The sequence below is a fragment of the Chaetura pelagica genome, unplaced genomic scaffold, assembly GCF_000747805.2.
Source record: "Chaetura pelagica isolate M959 unplaced genomic scaffold, ChaPel_1.0 scaffold171, whole genome shotgun sequence".
Classification (NCBI taxonomy): Eukaryota; Metazoa; Chordata; class Aves; order Apodiformes; family Apodidae; genus Chaetura; species Chaetura pelagica.
In genome coordinates this window covers 2090868-2114277 of record NW_009952066.1, presented here as the reverse complement: position 1 = coordinate 2114277, position 23410 = coordinate 2090868, and the positions used below count along the sequence as shown (strand labels likewise).

Sequence of the window (23410 nt, the reverse complement as noted above, 5' to 3'; positions counted from 1 at the left end):
TTAGCAGGCAGCATGAGCTGAATTTCAGGGTGTCTAAAAAAGCATAGGTCCTTTTTCCTGTAGTCTCTCTGGGACAGCTAGATGTAAGGTAGAGAAATTAACTCTTAAAATCCAGAAACTTACCACATAAAAATATAGCTTCCCATTACCCAAATGATCATTTAACTGCAATTTTTCAGCCATCCCTTCTCTGCATGTCCTGGTGATATTTCCCTTGGTTCAATATTGTTTCTAGTTTGAGTCAGGCTTTTGGTTTGTGTTGCCTCCTCACTTATCGTTAAAATTACTGACTCCAAACACGTACAGAATGCAGGAACTCTCTCTGTTCTCTCTTTCCTGGCCTTTTTATTAAAGCTTTGCATAGCTTTTAAGGCAACAACAAGGTTTTTTTCTCTCTCAAATCACAGCTCTGTGCTGCTTCATCTCTGTATCAGAAGACCTGGCACTTCTCAAGCAGTAGCTCTTCATTTCCTAAAGGGCTGCAAATTCTTATGAACACAGTAGCAGCCACTAATGAGTATGTTTTTACCCAGCTCCTCGAGATGGCAGATACATTTTTCAGCTGATTTTCTGCATCTGTTCCTACAAAACTCTGTCTCCCATTGCCCTACTGAAGAGATTTGGATAAATCCTGTAAGGGATTGAAAAAGAAGGCACAGATGAGAAGGCATTAAACTCACTTGTCATCCATTGCAGCCCTCTGGAATGGCACAGATGCTAATGATCTTATTTGCCTCTAATCCTGGAAGTGCCCAAACTTGGGGATGCCTGCTCAAAATCATATGAGGCCGTACCTCTGCTGTGCTCTAGGGTTTCAGGACACAGGCCTGAAAAAACTCCAGGCTGCTCATTAGATCAGACACATTCAGGAGATGTCCCAAGGCAAAAAGAAAGCTCTGATTTTTGTATTCTGAATCGGTAACCACTATTGAATTGCCAATTGGCAGAAGATCCAAAGATTCACAATCTTAATTCCCACAGTGTTAAAATAGATTAGATTATTATTGTGTTTTGCACATCTGTCAGTCGTTTCAGTCATGTTATGTTAAAAACCAGTTGGTTACAACAGAATACTAAATACCTTATAAAGGGCTGCTGGCCTATACAGTGCATATAATTATTGGTGCAGTAGAAAACTATAGATAATTAAATATTTTTAAATTATTTCTTCATAAATAAAAAATTTTAAAACTTGTTTGCTTTCTCACCATCTGGGAGCATTCTGTTATCCATCTGCTTCATGTAATTATCAATAAGAGGGAAGAATAGGTGATATAATTAACAAGAGTAACTGATGCACAATGAAGAATGAAAATGTCACACATCTGTTGAATTATTTTCTTGTTTCTGCCCTCATTATTATTCATGCTATTGTTTTTATTTTTTTATTTCATTGCTTCATTCAGTCTGCCAGGTTATATTGCACAGTTCAGAATCCTTTTTTTTCTGCTGTAGCTTGTAAAAAGAAGATGGAGCAGTTATTAAGGCATTACAGAAGTCACTTTATACTGTTGTATAAATTTATTTTGAAAAAAACAAATACACAAGCCCAACACTTTCTCAGTTAGTTTTGTACTTCTCAGGTGATGCTACAGGTGCATTATAAGAAATGTTCAAGTCAGGACAAGAAGTAGTGAGTGAAGGAGGGTCAGGCAAAAAGGTGGAGTCAGATGCTCAGCCCAGCCTCATGTTCTCTGAGCTAATCGGCTTTAAACTTGTTGAGGAGCTGAGTGTTGCCAGGGTGGCTGGAAAGATGTCCAGGAAATTACTTGGAAGGAGAATGCCAGTACAGCAGTGAGTTCTCTACTCCTTCAGTGTGATAATTTCCTTTGTGTGTGATTAAACAGTGTGCTTTCTCAGATGTTATTTATTTTTAAAAAAGAAAAAAATTAACAACAACACCAAACAAAAACAACTTTTGTGTTATATCTTTCAATCTGATATTGGAGATTACAAATTTTCCTCAAGAAAGTTAGTTGAAAGTTGGTTTACCTTACTGAAAAGCACACAGAGGACCTTATCAGGATAATGCTGTTTTGAATCTGAAGGAAAGACCTCATATATATGGAATTCAGTAATATGGGGCACGAAAATGTGCCTCCTTCTGTTCTGAGTGGTGGCATCAGCTGTGGGAGGTGGTATCCTCCCTCCTTCATGCTTGCATGGCTTTACAGGTTATGTGAATTGAACTTTTGTCACTAAAATGGAAGTCTGCCTAACCTGTATGTAGTGAGTTAGTCTTATTAATAGCACTAGGCTTTTTCTTCAAAAGAAGATTTTTCCTTTACTGTTTTAAGCAAAACTTTCAATGTCCTCTTCTCCCCCTGTTTATAGTCTGGGAAGCATGGAAGCTTAGGCACAGAAGAAATGGTAAATGTTACTATAAGGTTCAAGAAGGAATCAGTGTACAAGCCACTGCTTCACCTGCCACTTAATTGACAGAGAATAGTCCAGGATGGTACTGAAGTTCAAATGGAGCTGGAGTTATTGAGAAGTATCTGTTCATTCTCCATCAGGGTCTATATGCATTACACAGAAATAGTGGGGCCTCTGTAGATGCCTGCTCTCTGGCTTTACTCTGTAATCAAAGTAAAAAATACACTGAATTACTAAGAGTGTTTAAGAAAAGATGTTGCTGCGGTTTTACCTTATACCTGTCTGCCTTATAGAATGTCTGTTTCTGCCTTTGTAGAAAATCTGTAGTAGGAGGAGGTTTCTTTTTGACTCAGTTTCAGCTTTGAATGAATTCAGTTGAGTCAGTGCAATGTCCTGAAAGTGGCTAAAATGTAAAAGGTTTTTGATGGTTTTTTTTTTAATCATTAAGCCTCTACTAAGATAACAGCGGATAAATATAACAAAGAGAGCCTGGGCAGGATGAGCAAGAGAATTCCCTGCTGTTTAAATATCACAATTCTTGTATCAACATGAAAACAGAAGTGTTCCTACATGTTATAATTTGTGTATGAACACATTGATATTACAAACAAAGGCTTGGTGTGTATAGTTTTCAGTTAACCAGAAAAGTAGTATTAATTTTTAAAGAAGTAACTGTTGCTTAAGATGCTATTATGCTTGAGTAATGCATTTTTAATGCTTTTGTAGTATGTGCGTGGATTAAAATCCATTATTTATTGTACCTCCACTTGGTTGGTAAAGGTGATGATTTTATAGCACAAGCAGTCATGCAAACACTGTCATTCTGACCTGATGGCTGATAATAAATTTCCTTACTGTAAATGTCAGTGGGTTTTGTGTGTTGCTGCCATTACATCTTGTTTGGAAGGCTGAATATTACACAATTATGGGAGGCACCAGATGGCATCATTAACAGGAATGCTCTGAATGTTTACCACTTATGTGCATGTGTGAAATTAAAAGTAAGATGACCTATCTTTATTTTGAAAGCATGATGTCAGTACTATACAGGTGCTAATGACATTTGCAGCAAACTGAAATAGTAATTTCTGCTTAAAAACAGGTCAGACTTGTTTTAAAGCTTTTTCAAACCGTTTTGTAGATTGACTTTGGAAGTGGCATAGTTCCAGCTTGTAAGGAAGGCATAGATATGTTTCCACAGAAAGGTGATCTTCAATATTACAAAATGGAGAACCACTAAAATGTGGCTCTACAGTGAAGTGCGAATCAACCTCCCCCTGTATCCTTGGACTGTTACTTAGTTACTTTATGTATATTATTTTCCGTGTGAAATGTGAGGGGTTTTTTTACATTTCATTTTTTAAAGCTTTTAATGTTATGCATCTCTTATATTTTTCAATTGATTCAGTACGTTTAGAAAATGCTGCCTCTGTTGTCATGAGTCTGTGTGCAGAGTAGGTGACAGAATTGCTTGTCTTCTCCATATTGCCTTTTGGAGCTGGACCAGGGAGGTGAAGCAGGACTTGCTTAAAATCCAAGCTTAAGGAAGTCCTTTTGTTCCTTGTGGAAGAAAGTAATCTCATGTCTGGAAATGCTGGCGGTTATTTTCAGTTACATATCACTTCGTTGTTTATAGGTAGTTCCTAATTTTATTTTGTTTATTCTGCATGAAGGTGGTATAACTAATGAGTACTCTGATGGCACAAGAAATCCTGAGAAGTTAAGGAGACATTGTTTAACTTAATGATGGTCTTTGGCTGGCTGCTCAGACCCTGGCTTTAGTGCAGGAAAGTATTTTTCATATCCATTTACATTCAGAGCCAATTGGAATAAATTAGTGTTTTCCCATTAATTTTTAATGGCTTTGGTTCAAACTGTGTGATCTCAACTTCTTTTGTCAGATTGTCAGTAAAGAATGAGCTTTGATTTAAATGGTGTCATTTGGAGCCTACTTACCTAGTTGGAATGACCTAATAGCACATTAGTAATGACGCTACTAAAAGCAGGATTTTTAAAGAACTCTCTGTCAGCCCTAATATTTAGGAAGCATTTTCGTGTTGTTTCAACCCCCAAGACTCCAGCTTTCCCTGTGCAGGAGTTCAGAGCACCATGACTCTGACTTTGGCACAGAGCAGTGCCAGGGACCAAGCTGCAGGCACCCACTTGCAGGACCTGGACTTGGGATCTTCTCTCTCTGCCTTCTGGCAATACATGGTAAGAGATGTGCCCAGACATCGAGGACTGCATGACTAACCATAAAAGCTAGGTAGGCTACTGAAATAATGTTGCTCAGATGTTTTAGACATTTGTTCAAATAACCTGTTTAAAGATGAGAGTTACCAAAATTAATTGTATAAATTATGTGTTTAGTACAAACCATTAATTTTGGTAGTTTTCAATTTCTAAATTGCTTGGCATGTTTCTCTCTTGTTATTTAATTAGCTTTTTTGATGGCAGTCTCTAGTAGGCTGACACATCTGTGTGCTCTAAAGGTATGGGTTACACCTGTTCCAGGGTTGCTGTTTTCAAGAGCGGGATGAGGCAGCTTTGGGATGCAGAGTACTTCTGCTGGGGTAGGGGGGGGAATGTTAGAAGTCCTGTCTGCTGGGCTGCAGACAGCATGGTGAGCTTTCAGAGGTGCTGGAGCTATGTGCAAGGCAGAGGCACCAGATGTTGTTGCCAGATGACTGAGTGATGACTGGGAGTACCATTTGTGGTGAGACTTCAGGATGAGCTAGTATCACTGGTGAGCAGTGTGGATATTGGTTTATCCACCGTCAGAGATTGGCTCAGTGTCCATCCCAGTTGCTATTTCCAGAGACTAGTACAATCTGCCCGCTTTTTTTCTTGATCAGTTGTTTGTGTGCAAACTGTACAGAGTCAGTGTTCTGAGAGGAGTCCCCTCACCCAAGTGACTGGCAGAACCTCGTTCTCTGTTGACTTGGAGCTTATGGAGGTCAGTCATTTCCAAGGACTTCTGAAAAGCAAGACAAGGAGAAAATCTTTTGGCATTTCATTAATAGACACCAGGTGATTATTGCAAGCTCCTGTTTTGCTGTTGTGTCTTTGGGCACAGCTAGATCGTCTCTGTGAGTAAATCAGCCTAGCTGCTTGGTGTCAGGTGTAATGGGCCTAGGATGGTTTGTGTACATTTGACATACAGAACTGAGAGCCATCCAGCTCCATTTCTTCTGTATTTCTTTTCATGTTTATCTTAGGAGCCTTGCTAGGTAATATCTGGAAGGTATTTCAGGCTGAAGTGCCTAAATGTTGCTGCATGATTGTATTATTTTTTTTTAATCTTGGAAAAAAAATATATATATCTCTTTACTACCTGCTTCCCCCTCCCTCCAAGAATACCTTTTGGGATAGTAGTTGGTCATAAATACTTAGACTGTTTTTCCAGAAGTGGAAGATCAGGATTTACCCATATGAAGTTTGGTATCAGAATATTGACTTCATTCATAAGGGGCTTGGAGGTCTATGGATTAAAAATATTACATAAAGGCTAGGTATTATCTGTTTAAACTGCTTTTGCAGATCCACAGTTACTAAAGAAGTATTCTTTGATGAAGATGACAAAATTCAGGCAGCAGTGTTCAACACAGTTTTATTTCTTTTTCCCTCTGTTTCTGGTGTTTGTATAAAGCTGTGAATGCTTGGAAACAGCTCTTCAAAACATCTTTAGAGACATTCCTAATGAGACTTTTTATAATGTAGCTGGTATATAGGAAAAAAAAATAATGCAGGCTGAAGAAGCTTGCATTTTCCAATTTTTTTTTATATCTTCTTGGTAAACATTGATTTTTCTATTTTTCTTGTGATTCAAATGGAGCTTGAAATTAAAATATCTCTGTTTGCTCACCTTCTTGTTTGCCTGTCACTATTGCTGACCTCAGCACTACTCTAGGAACAGGTTTGTTAATAATTTTTACTCCTGATGGTGTTTACAGTAATAGTTGGAATTATGTAGATCCTGTACAGCAGTAACTATCACTCAGGTTTGTCAGTTACAAATGTTAAATTAAAACAAAAGCATTGCAGACATGCTTAGAATTCCCCACAATAGGGCTAGGAGGGTCCCTCCAGGTGCTCCCTGTTACTGCCTGTAGTAATGAGGGATCTGTGAAGATGGTGAGTACATGACAAATGCATCAGTCCCATGTTTATCTTTTAGTAGTACCCTGCACTGTCCTTCTGAATTCAGGGGCACTTTAACATACTTAGAATTTAGTAAACACATAGGTGTTTAGGTGTTTAGCTGGATAAGGCTCAAGTCCTTAGTGTGCAATAAATTCAAGTCTAAATTCTGCAGCATTACAGAGTGTTTGCATGATGGGTTCCAGTGATGAGTATAGCAGCTTCCTGACCCACTGCTAATGTGTTACTAGGTTGCATTTACCAGTACCCAATTTAGAACATCTCACTGCTTCTTCTCTGTCGAAGTTGGACTACTCTGTCCAGTAAGGTTTTTCATTTTGGGAGGTTGTGTTTTCCATTTGTTTTCTGTTTAAATGAAGGCAACATTTGCTATAAAATTAGACATGATATAGAACAATTACAATAAATATATTTAGAAATCCTACAAATAGCTGAGGTCCAGTGTTTAAAAACAAACCTAAAAGAAGCTACAAAACATTCTCCATCTGAGTTTGTACCACCAATATATATTGCTGAGTAAATGTACAATGAATGCATTCCCAGGCAATATGCAAACGAGTGGCTGCCCAGCTGGGAGATCCAGGCATGCACAATGAATGGAGGATGGTTTACCTGGTTTGAAACAATGCATACAAATGGGTTTGCTAAAGCCAAATGCTTATTTCATGTCTCTTTTTCCATTGGTTACTTAGGGTAGAAGGATGTGTGAATTTTTAATGCTATAAATTAATCCTACTCTGGCACACACTGTGCTGTGAGTTCCTAAATAAAGACATGATTTACATATAAGGTTTGTGTTCTCAGTGGAGTATTCTGAGAAATGCATAAGCATTTTTAGTGGAGGTGAATTTGAAGGCCTCTAAGTGGATGTCACTGGCTGTCCACATGAAAAAACACCCCCCATGGTTTCTTCAAGAGAGGCCACCCCATGGTCAGCAGCTGGAGGAAAGCGTGAATAGTGGAAGGAATGTGACAGGTGGTGCAATGGCAGAGGCTGTCAGGTGCTGGAGTGGAAAGGAGGGAAATAACCTTCTTGATAATCAAAGAAGCACTTCTTTTTTCTGAGCTAGATATGCTTGTTCTATCAATGGCAGTTATTGCTTTTTGCCTTATATTAGTTAATGATTGCTGATTTATTTAATAAATTAGATACAAAATAAACAAGTTAGAGTTTGCTATTGACCTATCAATTATGATGTCTGATTACTCCTCTGGGGAACATATGTCGTCATTTGTCCTGACATTTTGTTAAAATAAGGTGGTATTATGGGACCAATCCACCTAATTCCTTACTCCCTGGGGCCATTTAGTGTACTTAGCTGTGAGAAAGGTGATTTCTGAAGCATGACAGCTGTTGGTGTTGGGGCCATTGTGTGGCAAACAAAACCGGTTATATTCTACTCCTATGCTGCCTTTGTGTCATTGATACAGAAGCCATTTCAGAAATTAGATACAACTCTTCCCTAGGAAATTGTATTACTGCTTTGTGTTTTGTTGTTGGGAGTACATTTAAAAAGAAAAACAAAACACAGCAGCACAGCACAACCATAGATGTTTGAACTCATCATCGCTGTAAGGTCTATTGTGTTTATCCTATTAGCTGCTGACATTCCTGTCTAGTTATTTTGGTTGATTAGGTACTTACAAGTAGTTTCTTTCTGTGTTCTTTTTACCATTTTATTAGTTTTGTTAAAAGCCACATTTCAGCAAAAACATCACTAATAATTTTTTTTCCTCCAGGAGGCATTACTTTCGTAGAATGTTGCAACTCTCTTTGTGCAGCTAAAAAATAAAAGCCTGTCAGAGTTCTTGTCTGCAGATTTCACAATCCCAAGGATATGGATGCCAGGGTTAAGTGCAGTATCCTCAAGGCCTCTGTGGTACCATGAGCTCTCCACAAGTGCCAGCACTTGCAGAACAATGTCAAATGTTGTAGTTGGGGTATACCCATTTAGTATGTTATAAAAAACAGAGCTCAATTTTTATTTTAGGCAGTGGGGCATGCCTTTAATAATCAGCACGGTCCTTCTCATTTCTTAAGATCTCTAGCAACCAGCAACAACCATTTGGGCAGTATTCCAGTTGTTCTGTGGCTTAGCCCTGGCCACTCAAGGTCGTTGGTACAGGGCTGCCTGCAAGACTGTGGGCACATGCTAGGTTTCACAGGTTTGACTCCATTAAGCAAACATTAAGCAGCCACCACGGGCTATTATACTTTTAAAGATATCTTCTGGAATTTTCTTAGTGCAGTCCAGTCCCTGAGATGAATCTGGCTCACCACTGGATGTCATCATTGCACTGTGATGAACTGCAACCAGAAGAACATTTGTCTGGCAGTAAAAAATAATGTCAGCTGACCACAGAAGACATTAAGTTTTCTTCATTTTGCATTACTTCCTGTACTGTGCTGGCAGTTTGCAAATAATTGGTCCATAATCCCTCCTTGAGGAACAGGACAGCACTCTAGTGTGTTATGCAGACATTCCTCTACCTTCTGTGGTAAGGCTAGGCTGAAATCTCAGCTGTGGGTCTCCACCACTGCAAAGATGTGGTATAAAAGATGTCTTGGAGATCTCAGTGTTCCATGTACTTCTTGAGAGGGCCAATGTCATTACCATAGCTTTAAAATAAAATAATTATTCTTCATGTATTTAGTTATTCTGTCAACTAATATATAGAGAATATATTCGTACTGTAATTTCATAGGAGGAATTTAGAGGACTTAGTTTTATTAACCCTCTGTCTTCTATTCATAATAGAGGAAAACCTGTTAGAAGTCTTGGGTTGCTTCCTGCCTAAATGACAGAACAGACATTTATAGAAGTGTCTGACAAATAATAAAAGTAGCTCCATTTTCTATTGTTTCTTCAGTGCATTTATGAATCTGCCATTATACATTCAGTGAAATTTGAATGAATACAACCCAAAGCAATTTAAAAAAAAAAGTTAAGTGTGTGGTACTGCAAGATGGAAAGTATTTCCCTGTCTTTCATTAGACATTTGAAAGGTGATTGTAACTCAGGGCAGGAAAAAAAATGCCAAATGCAATATTATCTCTTGACCCTTTCTTGCATAGCTGTTTTGAGTCTCTCTGTTAGCTAGTGAGACCTAGAGACACAAATTTTTAAAAAATGCATGGGATTTTATTGTCTTAGTGTATGCAGTAAGAAGAATGGAAAGTGATAAGCTAATAATTAAAAATTTTATAGTAAGGTTTTTGGTCAGAGTATTGATCTCAGTGGCATTGAGATACTAATTTATCCATTTGACAGCCTGGCTTTCAGTGTAGCCGTTTGGTATTTAATAAAAAAAAAAAAAAGTTAATTCTGTCACTTTGAAAGGCAGTTTTCAATTATATACACAAAGACACTCAAAATATAAGTTCCTAATTAATTTACAAGCTAAACCATTTCCATAAATAAAACAGCAATATGAAAAACCATCCTAGAAGGTACAAAAATGACAGTAATGTTACTGAAATGTTTCTCAGGTGCTAGCTAAGTGGTAGTACATTACAGAAGAGGCAGAGTGTTCTCTCTTACAAGGAATCCCACAGCATCTTTTCCAGAAGTCAGACCATTAAGCTCTGCTAATTTTCTGTGACCTATTAAGCATGCATATTGTTTCAACATCTTAGTACCATTTATGCACTGAGTTACCTTGTGGTGTGCACAAAAAAATCATGTCAGTGAGCCACAGTAAGTTTTGTATGAATGCAAGGTAATGCATTACTGATGGCTTAATGATTCTTAGCAGGCTTTTGTTGGGTTTTTTAACAGCATTTTGGTGTCATTTGTTGTTTGTTTTTTTTGTAGTTGGGCTATTCTTTGAACCACATAAATCGAAAGCTGCTCCTGGAATCTAAAGTATCTATCAACAGTAGAATTGTGGTGGTTGGTGCATCTGATGTTGGAATCGCTTTCCTGGAAACGCTCATTTTTCAGTAAGTTTTAAATTTTATTTCCTTTATTGAAAGCAATATACTACCTTTTGTTTGAAGGGGCTGGCTTCCTCCATTTAGATGTGTGCTTTGAGTCTGTATCCAAGTTCTAGATGTTAAAAGTTGGAAGTGTCTGCAGAGGGAAAGGGATAGGTGCTTCCATCCTGGCTGACACTGGAACTAAAGTGCTGACAAAGTTGCTCAAGATCCTCAAGGAGAAGGCTCACTGAAAATGAGAATGCCACATACTTACAATCTCTTTGACCATTGTTCTTATACAAAAATCCTATAAGTGGAGGTTAAGTCCATGGCCCTTGATGTGTGCTCCAAAGCAGTATTGATCTTTAAAGCTAGTTGTGCCCAGTGGGATCACCAAATCCCTGTCTGAATCCCTCTCTTCTCTTGCCTCTTTGTCATGCTGTGTTTTCTGAGCTGCACAGAAATGTACGACATAAGCTCATTGAGTTGTAATCTCACTATGATTCTTCTGATTCTGATAACACCATTTGATACCTTTGATTCCGATAAGGCTTTTGATGTTCAGGAACCTAAAAATTGTCCTTTCTGGCTTTTCTGCCATTTTGCTGCAGACCTTAGAGTGGGTGTAGGAAAGGTGTAGCAGAGGACCCAGCTGTCCAGCAGCCACAGCCTACAAGGTGGCCCACCAAGAGCACAGGCCATCAGCATACCTTAAAGAATTTTCAGCAGTAAAACTGAAAAAAAAATAAATAAAATAAAATAAAATTGCTGTGGTTACTTTGAGTTATCCAAACTGGAGTAAATAAACTGTATAAGCTGGTTGAGAAGAGGAATAAATATACTTATGCAACTGTTTATATACCTTCCGCTTTCTAAGCCAGAATAAACTTGTGGACAAGTTCTGCTGTTTGCAGACTTTGCAGAGTTAGGACAGGGGTGCTCTCTGGCTGGTATCTCACTGCTTGCACTTTCTATGCCAGTACCCCCTCCATACCAATTTTAGAGGGTTCTCAGGAAGTCAGACTGTGCATGTAGCAATTCAGTTCCTTTTATGAACTTGTTACTTTCCTCATAGATTAAACATACATACTAGAAATCCCCTCAAAGACTTGCAGAAATTAATATAAAATTCAAATTTTCTTTGTGATTGTTACAACAAAATGTTCATTGCAAAAGCTAAGGGAGGCTAGCATTTTTGTGGCTGGCAGAGAACTGATTTATTTTTTTTTCAGTTAAGCCAAGAGTTTGCATTTCTACAAAAACCATTAGTAACACCACAAATTAAAATATCCACATGTCAAGAGAAGAAAAAGTTGAAGTGCTTTATGAATGTTGTTTCATTGCTGGAGCAGTGAAAAAAAACCAACAAACACCTGCTGCTTGCTCTTTTTCTTAGATCATGACTTCCTGTAGAGCATCCCTTCTTGGGGTAAAATAATTTTCCTCTCATCCTTTCTGAGCACCTTTTAGGCTTTCAGTTCCACTCCAAATTAAGTTAAATATGTACTTTAGAGCTATTAGCTACTTTATTGATATTCATCCTCTGCTGTTTATGACTATGCTTTCAGTATAAAATACTGTGAAGGAAAAACAAAGCCTATTTATCCTCCAGCCAAGTCTGTCTGTAGTTAGCAGGATGTACAGATACCATGTCTACGGGACCATCTGTTACAGGTATCCTCCTCTGAGACACCTCAACCAAGACTTTTCAGACAGTTCTGTTTGAACCATATTCTAGTGAAGAGTTCTCACAGAACATGTCCTTCTTGTACACAGGAGAGTGCTTGTCCTCAGCACTGCACAAAAAGAGTGCTCCTGCTTAAGAGAAATAGAGTATTGATTGCTCTGAGAAGGCAAAAAGCAAGCAAGTCAGCAAGTAGTGCAAAATGTCACAGAATTAATATTTATGTATAAATTTAAAGAAGATTTTTTCTAATTTTCACATCATCAGCAGATAGTCCCCTGATCAATGTGAAGGCCTTTTAATACAATTTAGTTTAATTTACTCATCATTTTCTAACATTCTTTGCAAAGGTTACATGCACTAAAAATAGCTAGATTGAATCAATTTGTAAGCCCCTAATCCTTAAAAAGAGGAAGTAGTTTTCTCCTCATTATTCTTTGTACTTAATTATTTTACATTATCGGTCACCATGGAAACACGCAACCGTAATTCACTTACCTACATAACAATTATTAGTACTAGATTTTACAAGTGTTTTCAACTTGTTTGAGACTGAAGAAATACATTTTTCATTGAGCAGAGAAACAATCATGAGCATTGCCTCTCCTGGCTGGAGAGCTGCCTGCCTCTCTGGCTGCCAGTGTGCTGGGGCAGCAGCAGCGCTGCGATTCCAGCAGGGCCCCCGTGCCAGAGGCTCCTGGGGAAGAAGTTGTTCTCGTTCCTTGCTGTTGGGGGTTTCTGGAAACAGATGGTTGCAAAGGCTAGACCACTGGTCTACCCAACTCAGTGTTTCAAAGGGCAGTGCAGACATGCTGAAAATGAGTCTGTGGAATGACCTGCCAGTAGGGGAAGCCTCTTCCTAACGCTCGGGGTACTCTGAGCCCTGGAGAATTGCATCCGTTGTGCTTAATCTGTTACTAGGTCAGTGAAGGTGAACTCATTATTCATGTTTCACCATTCAAATAAATATCTCCTACTTTTTGTTGGTTTTTTTTTCTTGGAGTGTAATCACATGGAGACATGCTCCAGGTGTAGTGCTACTTTTCTCTAGGATATACGCATGAATTTTTATTCAAGAAACCAGCAAGTGCTGGCAGAAATGAGGGCAGAGCCCGGCCTTCCTGCCCCTGCATGGCCTGGCCTCCCTGTCCCTGCACATCCCAGCCTCCCTGCCCGGCCTCCCTGCCCCCGGTAGGTAGAGGTGCAAAAGCAGCTCCTGAGCCCTATACATGAGGAGCAGCAATGAGCTGGGCAGCAGAGCTGAGACGCTGGGGAAGGGGGGAACCGAGTTGCATCATAAATTGCTGGAGTAATTAACTTCCCTGCAGGAGCATGGCAAGCAGGGAAGGAATTGCAATTCCCACAATTCCTGCATGAGTCTCCTCCTGGGCAGCGCAATTATATGCTTCCCCTTGTACAAAGCCAGGACTTGGGTCACTCTCAAGCACCACACCAAGGCTTATACAACTTGCAGCAGCATCAGCCCATTTGTGGAAGTGGTCTAAGCTCTGAGTGAGGTCCAGTCCAGCAAGGAGAAGTTGTAACAGAAAAAATACCCTCGTCGTGAAAAAACAGCTCAGCCCAGAAACAAGGAGTCCCAGCCTCTATTGTTCTCTGCCCTCCAAACTGTTAGAGCTGGCTGGCGCTCCTGCCTCCCCTTTGTTGTGGGGTGTGGGGAGAAAACCCTTTCAGCGTCCCAGTGAATCAAGTTGAAGAAACTCCAAGGAGAGGTTAAGCTAAAATGCAGGTTTTATTTATTTTTATTTTCCCTTGAGTGACTTGGTCTTAGGAGTGTGGGGGGGATAGGGGAAGGAAAAGAGATTTATCGGACCTTCTGGTAAATATGTGTATGCCACCACTTACACTGTCAGAACTATGAGCCACTAACATTGACAAATTATCATGAATGAAGATCCGGAAAAGGAATCTGATACAAGACCAAAGGAAGTTTTTTGAAAGTTCCCTTTTTTTTTTTTTTTTTATCTCCACTAAGATCAAATGTGTGTATACTAAATTTATAAATGCAAGCACTGTTTTAAATATTCAAACTTGTAAGCATTCAATGAATATTGTATCTGAAAATCATCTGCAACTGTAAAATATGTTTTCATTATTATAGAAGATCAGTAGCTATGAATATGAGAAAAAGAGTAATTAATTCAGTTCAGAGTTCTGCAAATATCAGTTCTTGGAGGTGAGGTGCAGCAGGAAAAGCATTAACTGCAGTTAAATAATGTATTTAAAAGCCTGTGAACAGCTAGAATTGAGGATACTGAGTCACATAGTCCCCTAAACATATATCCTGGTGAATGAAAGCTATAGCCCAGTGTTTCAGTCTTTTCATATTCCAAAGTACTGAGATGCTTTAAAAAAGAACTTCATCACTAAATACTAATTTAGCATGAGGGCAGCGATTTTTTTGTTTCTTCTTGTTTTCTTTGGTAATTTAAGAATGATGGTCATGGCAGCAGCATTAGGCCAGAAGAACACACAATTTTTAAAAAGAGCATTTTCAGTTTATTCTGGTGGCTGATTCACAGATCAGCATGCTAACCTAGTATGCCCTGACAGCATGTGATTGAAGTTTGGCTGCAAGAACGCAAAAAGCTTGCTCACAGCAGTATCTTGTCATTGGTTCCAGTGTAGTGAACCAATTAGCTTTTTATCCACCTCTTTGCATATAGCTGTGGAAAGCATTATTGTCTTCTGATTATAGGGAAAACCCTTTTTAATCCATGATTTTGAAAACCTCCTTAATCCAACCAGTGGTATAAACAATGACTGTTTCTCTGAGGACATTGGAAATACACATAATGTGCTACACAAAATAGCAATAAATGGATGGTGGCTAAGATCACAATATTTTGTATGAAAATGTTGTGATATATATTTCCCTTTCCATTTGGGTGCATTGAAACAGTTATTGCATTGAAAAAGCAAATGGATTAAAGTATATTTTTGTCAAATCCCTGAACTTTTAGAGTAGAATTAGAATCTAACACAGTAAATCTGAGATTTTATCTGCTGGTTGGTTTTGCCCTGTGTGAGTTAAAGTTATCTAAGATGAGTGTAGAAATGGCAGGGATTTTTAAACCACAGTGTCTGACAGAACAGCTACAACTGCTGTTATCTGGCAGCGCAGTATTATACAATATCCTGCACATCTGTCCTGTTTGGCAATAGTTAGCATAATGCTTGCTGTTTAATTAGGCTTTTTATCTTTGCATTTGTCTGAGAACATCTGAAGCCTTCCATGTTGCCTGTCACTAATTAGTTGACTAATTAAATAGTTAGTGCTTACTTGCTGATCACAGAGCTAACATGTAATGAATGGTTTGGTGATCTTCATTGTTTTATACTATCTATCTTTGCCACACAAATTGATATACATGTGCTTCCTTTTGACTTCCTTTTTTTCATGCGAAGGCAAATCCAGAACAATGTTGTAGCCGACCATGTGTTCAGTGTCACCGGGCCTGTGTCCTTCAGACATTGTTGCCTTCCATCACTTCTGGTGGATAGAGATCAGGTTGTGACAGAGATAAATAAGATAGGTCATATCTTGCCTTGTTGCGCAGTCAGGATCACAATGAGCACTGTCAGTGACTGATACCAGACATAAACTTGGGGAGAGAATATGGGTCAAGATCAGCCTCCCTAACAGCCGCCTGACATGCCTCTGCCAAAACATAATACTCCACTAGCATTGATATGTGGCTATTTTATAGTTATATTCTTGTTTTAGAGACAGTTTTCAGTTTTAAATAAGATTATTCCAACCTGAAGTACTTGCCCTTTAAACGTATGCAAACATTTATCTGAGCCAAAACTATTCTTTCACACTTTTATATTCGTGTTTGTAGGTTTTATTTTGTTGCTGTTTATATATAATACTCATAACTTCGTGCAGTTAAAACTGATCTTGGAAATAGTAGTTTTCTCAGAAAGGGCCTGTTTCAAAATTGAAATGAGTCACAGAATTTTTATAGAATTGTATTTTGCATTTATCATACCTCTCCTGGTGACTAAGTATGATATTAGCATGGCTGTTTCAGCAGCTCTGTGCGGAGCTTGGTAACCTGACTACCCAAAGCATCTGGCAGCTCTCTGATCAATGCAGTTCAAAGCAAATAAAGGAGCATTCAGAGTGCAAACACTGTGTGTAGGTTTCCTGGTTCTCTGCTGCAGCCGTGGAGGAGATGTACTTTCTCTTCTCTTCAGATTTGTTTCTCAGACCTGTTGCAGAGGAGTAACTATGAGTTAAGACCCTCTATAAACTGCCTATGAGTTGCTTTTGAAGCACAGAATGCTGCTTGGAGTACTACAGTGGGTAAAAAAATCAGTTGACTGGTGCAGTTTTGGTCCTTCCCTTCAGTGGTTAGTGTAGATCTGATTCCTGTTCATGTATATGCATGTAAACTACCAGGCAGAGCGAGGGTTGTGACAACTGATGATCACTATTTGAAGGTACTTGCTTGTTTTTTCTGAATATCTGATGAGATGAAATTGGAAGGTTCCTTTTCTGGATTGCTACGATTGCTGTCCATATCCCAGGAAGGAGACAAGTCTGAAAGCAGCATACATTGAAATGAGTCTCATTACTAAGATGTAGTAATGAGATGGTGAATTTCTATTGCATGCTCTGTTGCGTTGTTCCCCAAACTTCTAACGTTGATTGGTCAGGGTGGGTGGAGCTCCCCAGTGCTGTAGCTCGATTGCTCCCAGTGCTCACTTGCCGTGCTGCATTGTGGTGTGAATTGTAACACAGCGTGGTGTGGGTTTGTTTCCCTAGGAGCCTGGTGGTCAGCAGTGTCTCTGCATTAATCAGATATCATTTCAGTCTCCTGTGAGCTACAGGGCATGGGCCACCTGGGAAGCAGCTGTTGGGGAGGTATCCTGTTGCCCTGGTGAAGATCTGGGCATTGCACGGCACTGTGGTACCACACCTCTCTGAGCTGTTTTATGTTGCGGGATGCAATATCAGCGAGGCAGCTGTGTGCATCAGACTGCCAGGGCTGGAGGTGCTGTGGGGCCCAGATCTGCAGCTGTGCCGTGCAGATGTTCGAGATCAGGAATTTTGGCCCAGCTGACTCCTCTGCTAGCCGTGTCCCAGTCTGTCCTGGCCTGCCAGCTTTCTGTCAAGAGGATGTGGTGCTGGGGTGGTGCCTCAGAATATGCAACTTTTATGAGTATCTTCTCTTTCTGCATGCTCTTGCTATCAGGAAGAGAATGCATGGTCCTTGGCCATACACTAGAACAAAAATATCTTTCCAAATCTCAAGCTCTTCCAATTCAAGGGAAGTCAGTATTTTGACATCTACAGGCTTTTTTAGGGTGCATACTTTTCACCTCAGTGAAGGCAACATTGCCAAATCTGCACCAAGAAAGATTTCAAAGTCAAAATACTAATCTCCTCTGCAATAAAACAGAAAATTGAGTTCTGGTAAGTAGACAGCCATATTAAAAAAAAAAAAACCAAAACAAAATACAACCACAACAAAACCCCTTAGTTTTGAGATGGGTGGCTGGCCAGCAATATTAAAAATGTCCTATTAACAATCTGGAATTTGCACTGTATGTTGTTCACTGAAACATTCACAGGGGAGCAGACAAAACAGCAAAATTTCAACTGCACTCTAGTTTTACTGCCCAATTTATGGTATCTTTCTTTGTGGAAAATGGTGTTGATGTCTCTCAACTATGATTTTGAATCTGCCAGGGGATTAAATTTAAACAGCTAGAGACTGTAACTACCAAGCCCATAATCAGATTTCCCTCATTTTCTGTCTAGAAAAATAATTGCCCTGTTTTATACTTTGAACAGGATGAAATGTGGAAACATTTACGGAATGGAAATGGAAATTTTAGTAAGGAAATGCTCTCACTGAAGCACTGGTTGTTATGGAACTTTGATTTGGTCAAATTCAAAGCCAACTTAATGTTTGGGATGATATTGCTAGTCTTATAAACTTAGAAGCTATAGATGTTTCCACATAAGGGTATGGATGTGTCTGATTCAGATGTGTATTGTGTGTGGGCCAAGAAAAGAGCTCCTTAGATTTTCCTGTTCTTTCACATAACAATTCATACTGCAAGGACTTTGTCACACTGATTTTAATGAGCTAGATCCTAGAAATACCACAGATCTTTAATCAGGACAATAGTTTTTAAAAGAGCCTCCTAAGAAATCTAGCTGGATTGTCAGGTGAGTCATTATTTGGTTTGTACTTTGCTACAAAGATCCAGTTTATGCTCACAACGTTTCTCAGTGCAGTGTTATGGCAATTCACATTTGAGCCTGAAGTTATATTACACTAATGGAGCAAATAGGTAAGTATGTAAATAAGCAAGTACTTAGTTTTAAGTTGTGTTAGATATTTGCTCTTAAATGAAGTACTCTAGTGTTTGCTCATTTTATGCTGTAATTGATATGCACAATCAAAGCCTGGTTTACGCCTTGCGGGTGTAAACTGGCAAGATGTGGAGTCAGAGAGAGTTCTGAGAAGAAATCTTGATGAAAGGTGGTTAAGGGAGGGAGAAGAGCTTAGCGGTAAAATTGCAAAGGTCAATATGGGTTGAGAAGAAAAGTGTGGAAAAGAATTAGTCTAAAGAAGGAAAAAGGGCTCAAGTGAATTACAGTGAAGAGCCACAATCACTAGAGAAGAATGATGAAAAAAAGAATAGGGACAGCTTAGTTGACACAGGTGAGGCAAGCAAAAAGAGTAGCTGGGAAATGAGAGGTGGTTGGAAGGGATGAAAACACTGACGGAGGGATGGCTGAGTTGTGTCAGAAAAATGAGGTATGATATAGATGGGTGTTTGAAAGATTTAAGTAGAAAAAGACAGTTTGGTAGTGTTCAGGGAGGAATCAATATCTTGGGTTGATGTAAAGCTACCCCCCCAAAAAAGGGAGAAATTAATAAAATAATTTTAATGCAGCAGAATTAGAGTTGCTAATATTTTTTAATTACATTGTCCAGGAAAAGGGCCAGCACAGTGGACAAAAGAGAGAGAGAAGTATTACGTTTACAACACGGAGGGGAATCTAGGGCTAACCACTTATAGGAAAAAAAGTGAAAGACTAATTGACCTACCCTAGCAGGAAAAAAAAAACATAATAACTGGAGAGGAACAGCTTTTGAGTCAGGAGGTTGAAGAGAGGTTGGCTGCCACAGGGAAAGGGTGCCACATGAGCTAGGATCAGAGAGGAGATAGGGGGTTTAGTGAGAGCAAAGAAAGCAGAAAATATTTGTTGAACAAAAAGACAATTCCAGGGGCAACACAAGCTTTGCAAGAATAAGCTGATCTTAACATGAAAAAAACCCCAAATATTTAAGTTCATTATTGATGTCCTTATCCAGCTCAAGTGGACATAAATTGACACCCAACAAATACAGGCCAGAAGTTACAGAGAATGATATCTGTGGAAAAGATAACATCTTCCAGTAGACATACTAGGGGCCAAAAATGTTATCTTCAAAATGGCACTTGTAAAGTTTATAGAAAGTTTGTGGTTTAACGATTTGGGTTGCTTTGGTCTTGTGATAGTGGGCACAAGGCTTCAGCACTAAGGAAATTACTCCAAAATCCTGTGTAGAATCAAAATTATGAAGCTCAAAGTTTGGAGAGAAACCCAATGAGAAGGAGGTGCCAGCTAGGGAGAGAGAGACACTCACGGCATCCTTGAAGGATGTCAGGAAAAGGTCAAAGTAAATATGTCCTGATTTAAGCTGGGAGTTGCTGGGGGTGGGCAGAAGCAATAGGGGTTTTTCGAATTCCTACATATACTTGTATATATTTATACATATTTTCTTTTATCATTATTATTTCATTAAAACTAACTAGTTTAGGTTTCAATCCAGAAAGTCTCTCTCTTCTTATCTCCCTACCTGGTGGGAGGGGATTGAGAGCATTGTGGTCTCTGGTTTAATTCCTGATCCTGACTCAAAACCTGATAATAATTTATTGGCAGCTGAACAGGGGCTCGATCTTAAGTCTAGGCTATAAATTCTCACTAATTGGTGAATGTTTAGAATTCCAGCTTTGATGGGAGGAATCATTCAGATAGCAATGGGCAATGCTTCTGCTGAATATGTAGACGGGTTGAAAACTGAACAGACACTTGGTGCAATGCTTCTGCTGGACCTTTTTCCCAACATGCAGTCATACATGTGGTGTGCAGCCAGGATAATTCTGCTCTGTGTAGCTGCTCTTGTTACTGTTTTATGGTTTATCGACAGGACTATAGCTGTAATCAACCATGTAATAACCTATCTAGTGATCACAGGGGTTTTGATACTGATCTGTATGATGGCCCTGTATGTGTACAGTACAAGTCCTCATGTGAACAGAAAAGTCTATGTTAGTAATGGCAGTAGTGGGTTCAGTTTTACCTCTCCATTGTCTCTCAGGCTGAATCTCCCAGCTGTTGATCTAAATAGCATTGTTTCAGTAGGATTGCTTCCGCTGAGTGTTTATAATGTACTGTGGATGCATAGAGCAAGATGTTGTTCCACTCGCTGCCACTCCCCCACAGACAAGGCTGCTGCCACCACTTCTGCTGCTGCTAAGACTAAGGCCACTCCCACTCAATTCAAACAGGCAAAACTTAAAGTTAATCATGTGACAAAGAGCAAAGCAAATAAACAGCCATCTGAAACCACAAGAACACATTTAACAGTAGAAGACCCCATTTTAAAAGCCATGTTAAAAGACCTAATCAAAGGAGACCAGGAAGAGAGTGGTGGAGAAGATTGTTCTCAAGCAGGTGGAGAAGCAGGGCCTTCTAATGCAGATAGAAAAGCAGGCCTCCCTCAAGCAGATTATGACAACAGTTTTGTCCAACCTTTCCCTCTAAAGGAACTGCACCTCATGAGAAAGGACTTTGCCTGCAATAAAGGCGAGACACTGCTTTGCTAGTTGCTCTGATGCTTTGATAGTGGGCCTGATACCTATTCTGTGGACAAAAGAGAAGCCAGACAATTGAGATCCCTAGCTAGGGATGCTGGTATTGATAGAGCAATTGGTAGTAAGACAGGAACAACCACCCTGTGGAGCTGACTTCTTTCAGCTGTAAGGGAGAGATATCCCCATAAGGGTGATAGCAACTGGCACCAAAGCACAGTGCCCACTCTTGAAAGATCTGTCACATATTTGAGAGAATTAGCAGTGCGAGAGGTGATCCGTGGTAACAATGGGATTGCCAGTCCTGATGATGTGCTGTGCATCATGCCCATGCTCTGGACGTTTGTACAGGCTGTACCGGCGGCACGTGCCCATGTATTCTCCTTCATGGGATGCTTTGATGACTACAAAAGACCAACTGTGTGTGAATTGGCTTTGAAAGCATGACAGTGTGGATACATGTTCTCTGATTCCCATCAGTTCCACACCTCAGTCATGGAAAAAATGACTGACAGAATAAGATGCCGAACAGATGGCAAAGTAAACCCCAGTATCTCCCTAGAGACAATTGGTCTTGCAGCCATTAAGAGGAGATGTCCTGCTACAAGACAGCAACAAGAGAGATGGGACCCACTTTGACACTACTTGTGGTGTCTCTTGCATAATTATTATGAAGAAGACATGAGAACCTGGGACAGTTAACCCACTGCTACTCTCCAGATACACGTGCAAGAGCTGCTAAGTAGAACAGAGGCAGGAGACGGTCCTTCCAGGAAGAAGGCTGCTCTAGTAGTCTCCAGCAACCAGTCCTTCAAACGGGATGGTGCATCGAGCTCAAATGCTCAATATCAGAGGTGCCCCTGCCTCTAGCCAGAAGAAGGAGAGAGACAACCAAGTTTACTGTACTGTGGATTCAGTGGTCTGGCACATTAGTATGACAAAAGTATAAAGCCTTGGTGGACACTGGTGCACACAGTGCACCCGAATGCCATCAAATCATAAAGGGACAGAATCTGTCACTATTTTTGGAGTGATGGGAGGATCTCAACAACTGACTGTTGTGGAGGCCGATGTGAGCCTCACTAGTAAAGAATGGCAAATGCATTCTGTAGTGACTGGCCCAGATGCTTCATGCATCCTTGGCATAGACTATCTCAAAAAAAGGATATTTTCATGACCCAAAAGGGTACCGGTGGGCCTTTAGTATAGCAGCTGTAGAGACTGAGGACACTGAACAGCTGCATACCTTGTCTGGCCTTTCAGATGACCCTTCTCTAGTGGGGTTGCTGAAGGCTTAAAACTAACAGGTGCTGATTGCCAATTCAACAGATGACAATATCACACCAACAGAGACTCTGTGGTCCCCATTCAGAAGCTGATCCAGCAATTGGAGAGCCAAGGAGTGATCAGCAGGACTCAGTCACCCTTCAACAGTCCTATTTGGCCACTGTGAAAGCCTGATGGTGAGTGGAGGCTGACAGTGGACTATTGTGGCAGAGGTTACACCACCGCTCAGTGCTGCTGTGCAGGACATGCTAGAACTTCAGTACAAGCTGGAGTCAAAAGCAGCCAGGTGGTGTTGCCACTATTGACATTGCTTATGCCTTTTTCTCTGTTCCTCTAGCACCAGAGTGCAGGCCACAGTTTGCTTTCAGCTGGAGGGGAGTCCAGTACATCTGGAATCGAATGCCCCAGGGGTGGAAACACAGCTCAACCATTTGCAGTGGACTGATCCACGCTGCACTGGAGAAGGGTGGAGCTCCAGAACACCTGCAGTACATTGATGACACCATTGTGTGGGGTGACATGCCAGAAGTTTTCTTTGAGAAAGGCAAAAGATCATCCAAATTATTCTGGATGCTGGTTTTGCTGTGAAAAGAAGCAAGGTCAAGGGACCTTCATGAGAGATCCACTTGCTGGGAATTAGATGGCAAGATGGACATTGCCAGATTCCAGTGAACACAATTAACAAAATAACAGCTAGGGCCACACCAACTAACAAAAAAGACTCTCAGACCTTTTTAGGAACTGTTGGTTTCTGGAGAATGCATATTCCTGGTTACAACAAAATTGTGAAGCCTCCCTATGAGGTGACCCAAAAGGATAGTGACTTTAAATGGGGTCTTGACTGCCAGAAAGCTTTTAAGCACATTAAAAAGGAGATTGTGCAGGCAATGTCCCTTGGACCAGTTGAAACAAGGCCAGACATCAAAAATGTGCTCTACGCCACATCTGGGTACAATGGTCCTACCTGGCGTCTCTGGCAGAAAGCACCAGGAGAGACTTGAGGAGCCGGAGCTACAGAGGTTCTTGAGGCCAACTGTACGTTGACTGAGAAGGAGACACTTGCAGCATATGAAGGAGTT

The 23410-nt window shown here is 40.1% G+C and overlaps 1 protein-coding gene across 1 annotated transcript in view; it reads left to right on the top strand.

Annotated features, from left to right (window-relative positions):
* CFAP61 (cilia and flagella associated protein 61) overlaps positions 1–23410 on the top strand; it is a 98928-nt gene that overhangs the window by 35859 nt on the left and 39659 nt on the right. The window contains 1 exon segment of the mRNA XM_010005138.1: positions 10353–10480. Within this exon segment, the coding sequence (XP_010003440.1) occupies positions 10353–10480 (128 nt within the window).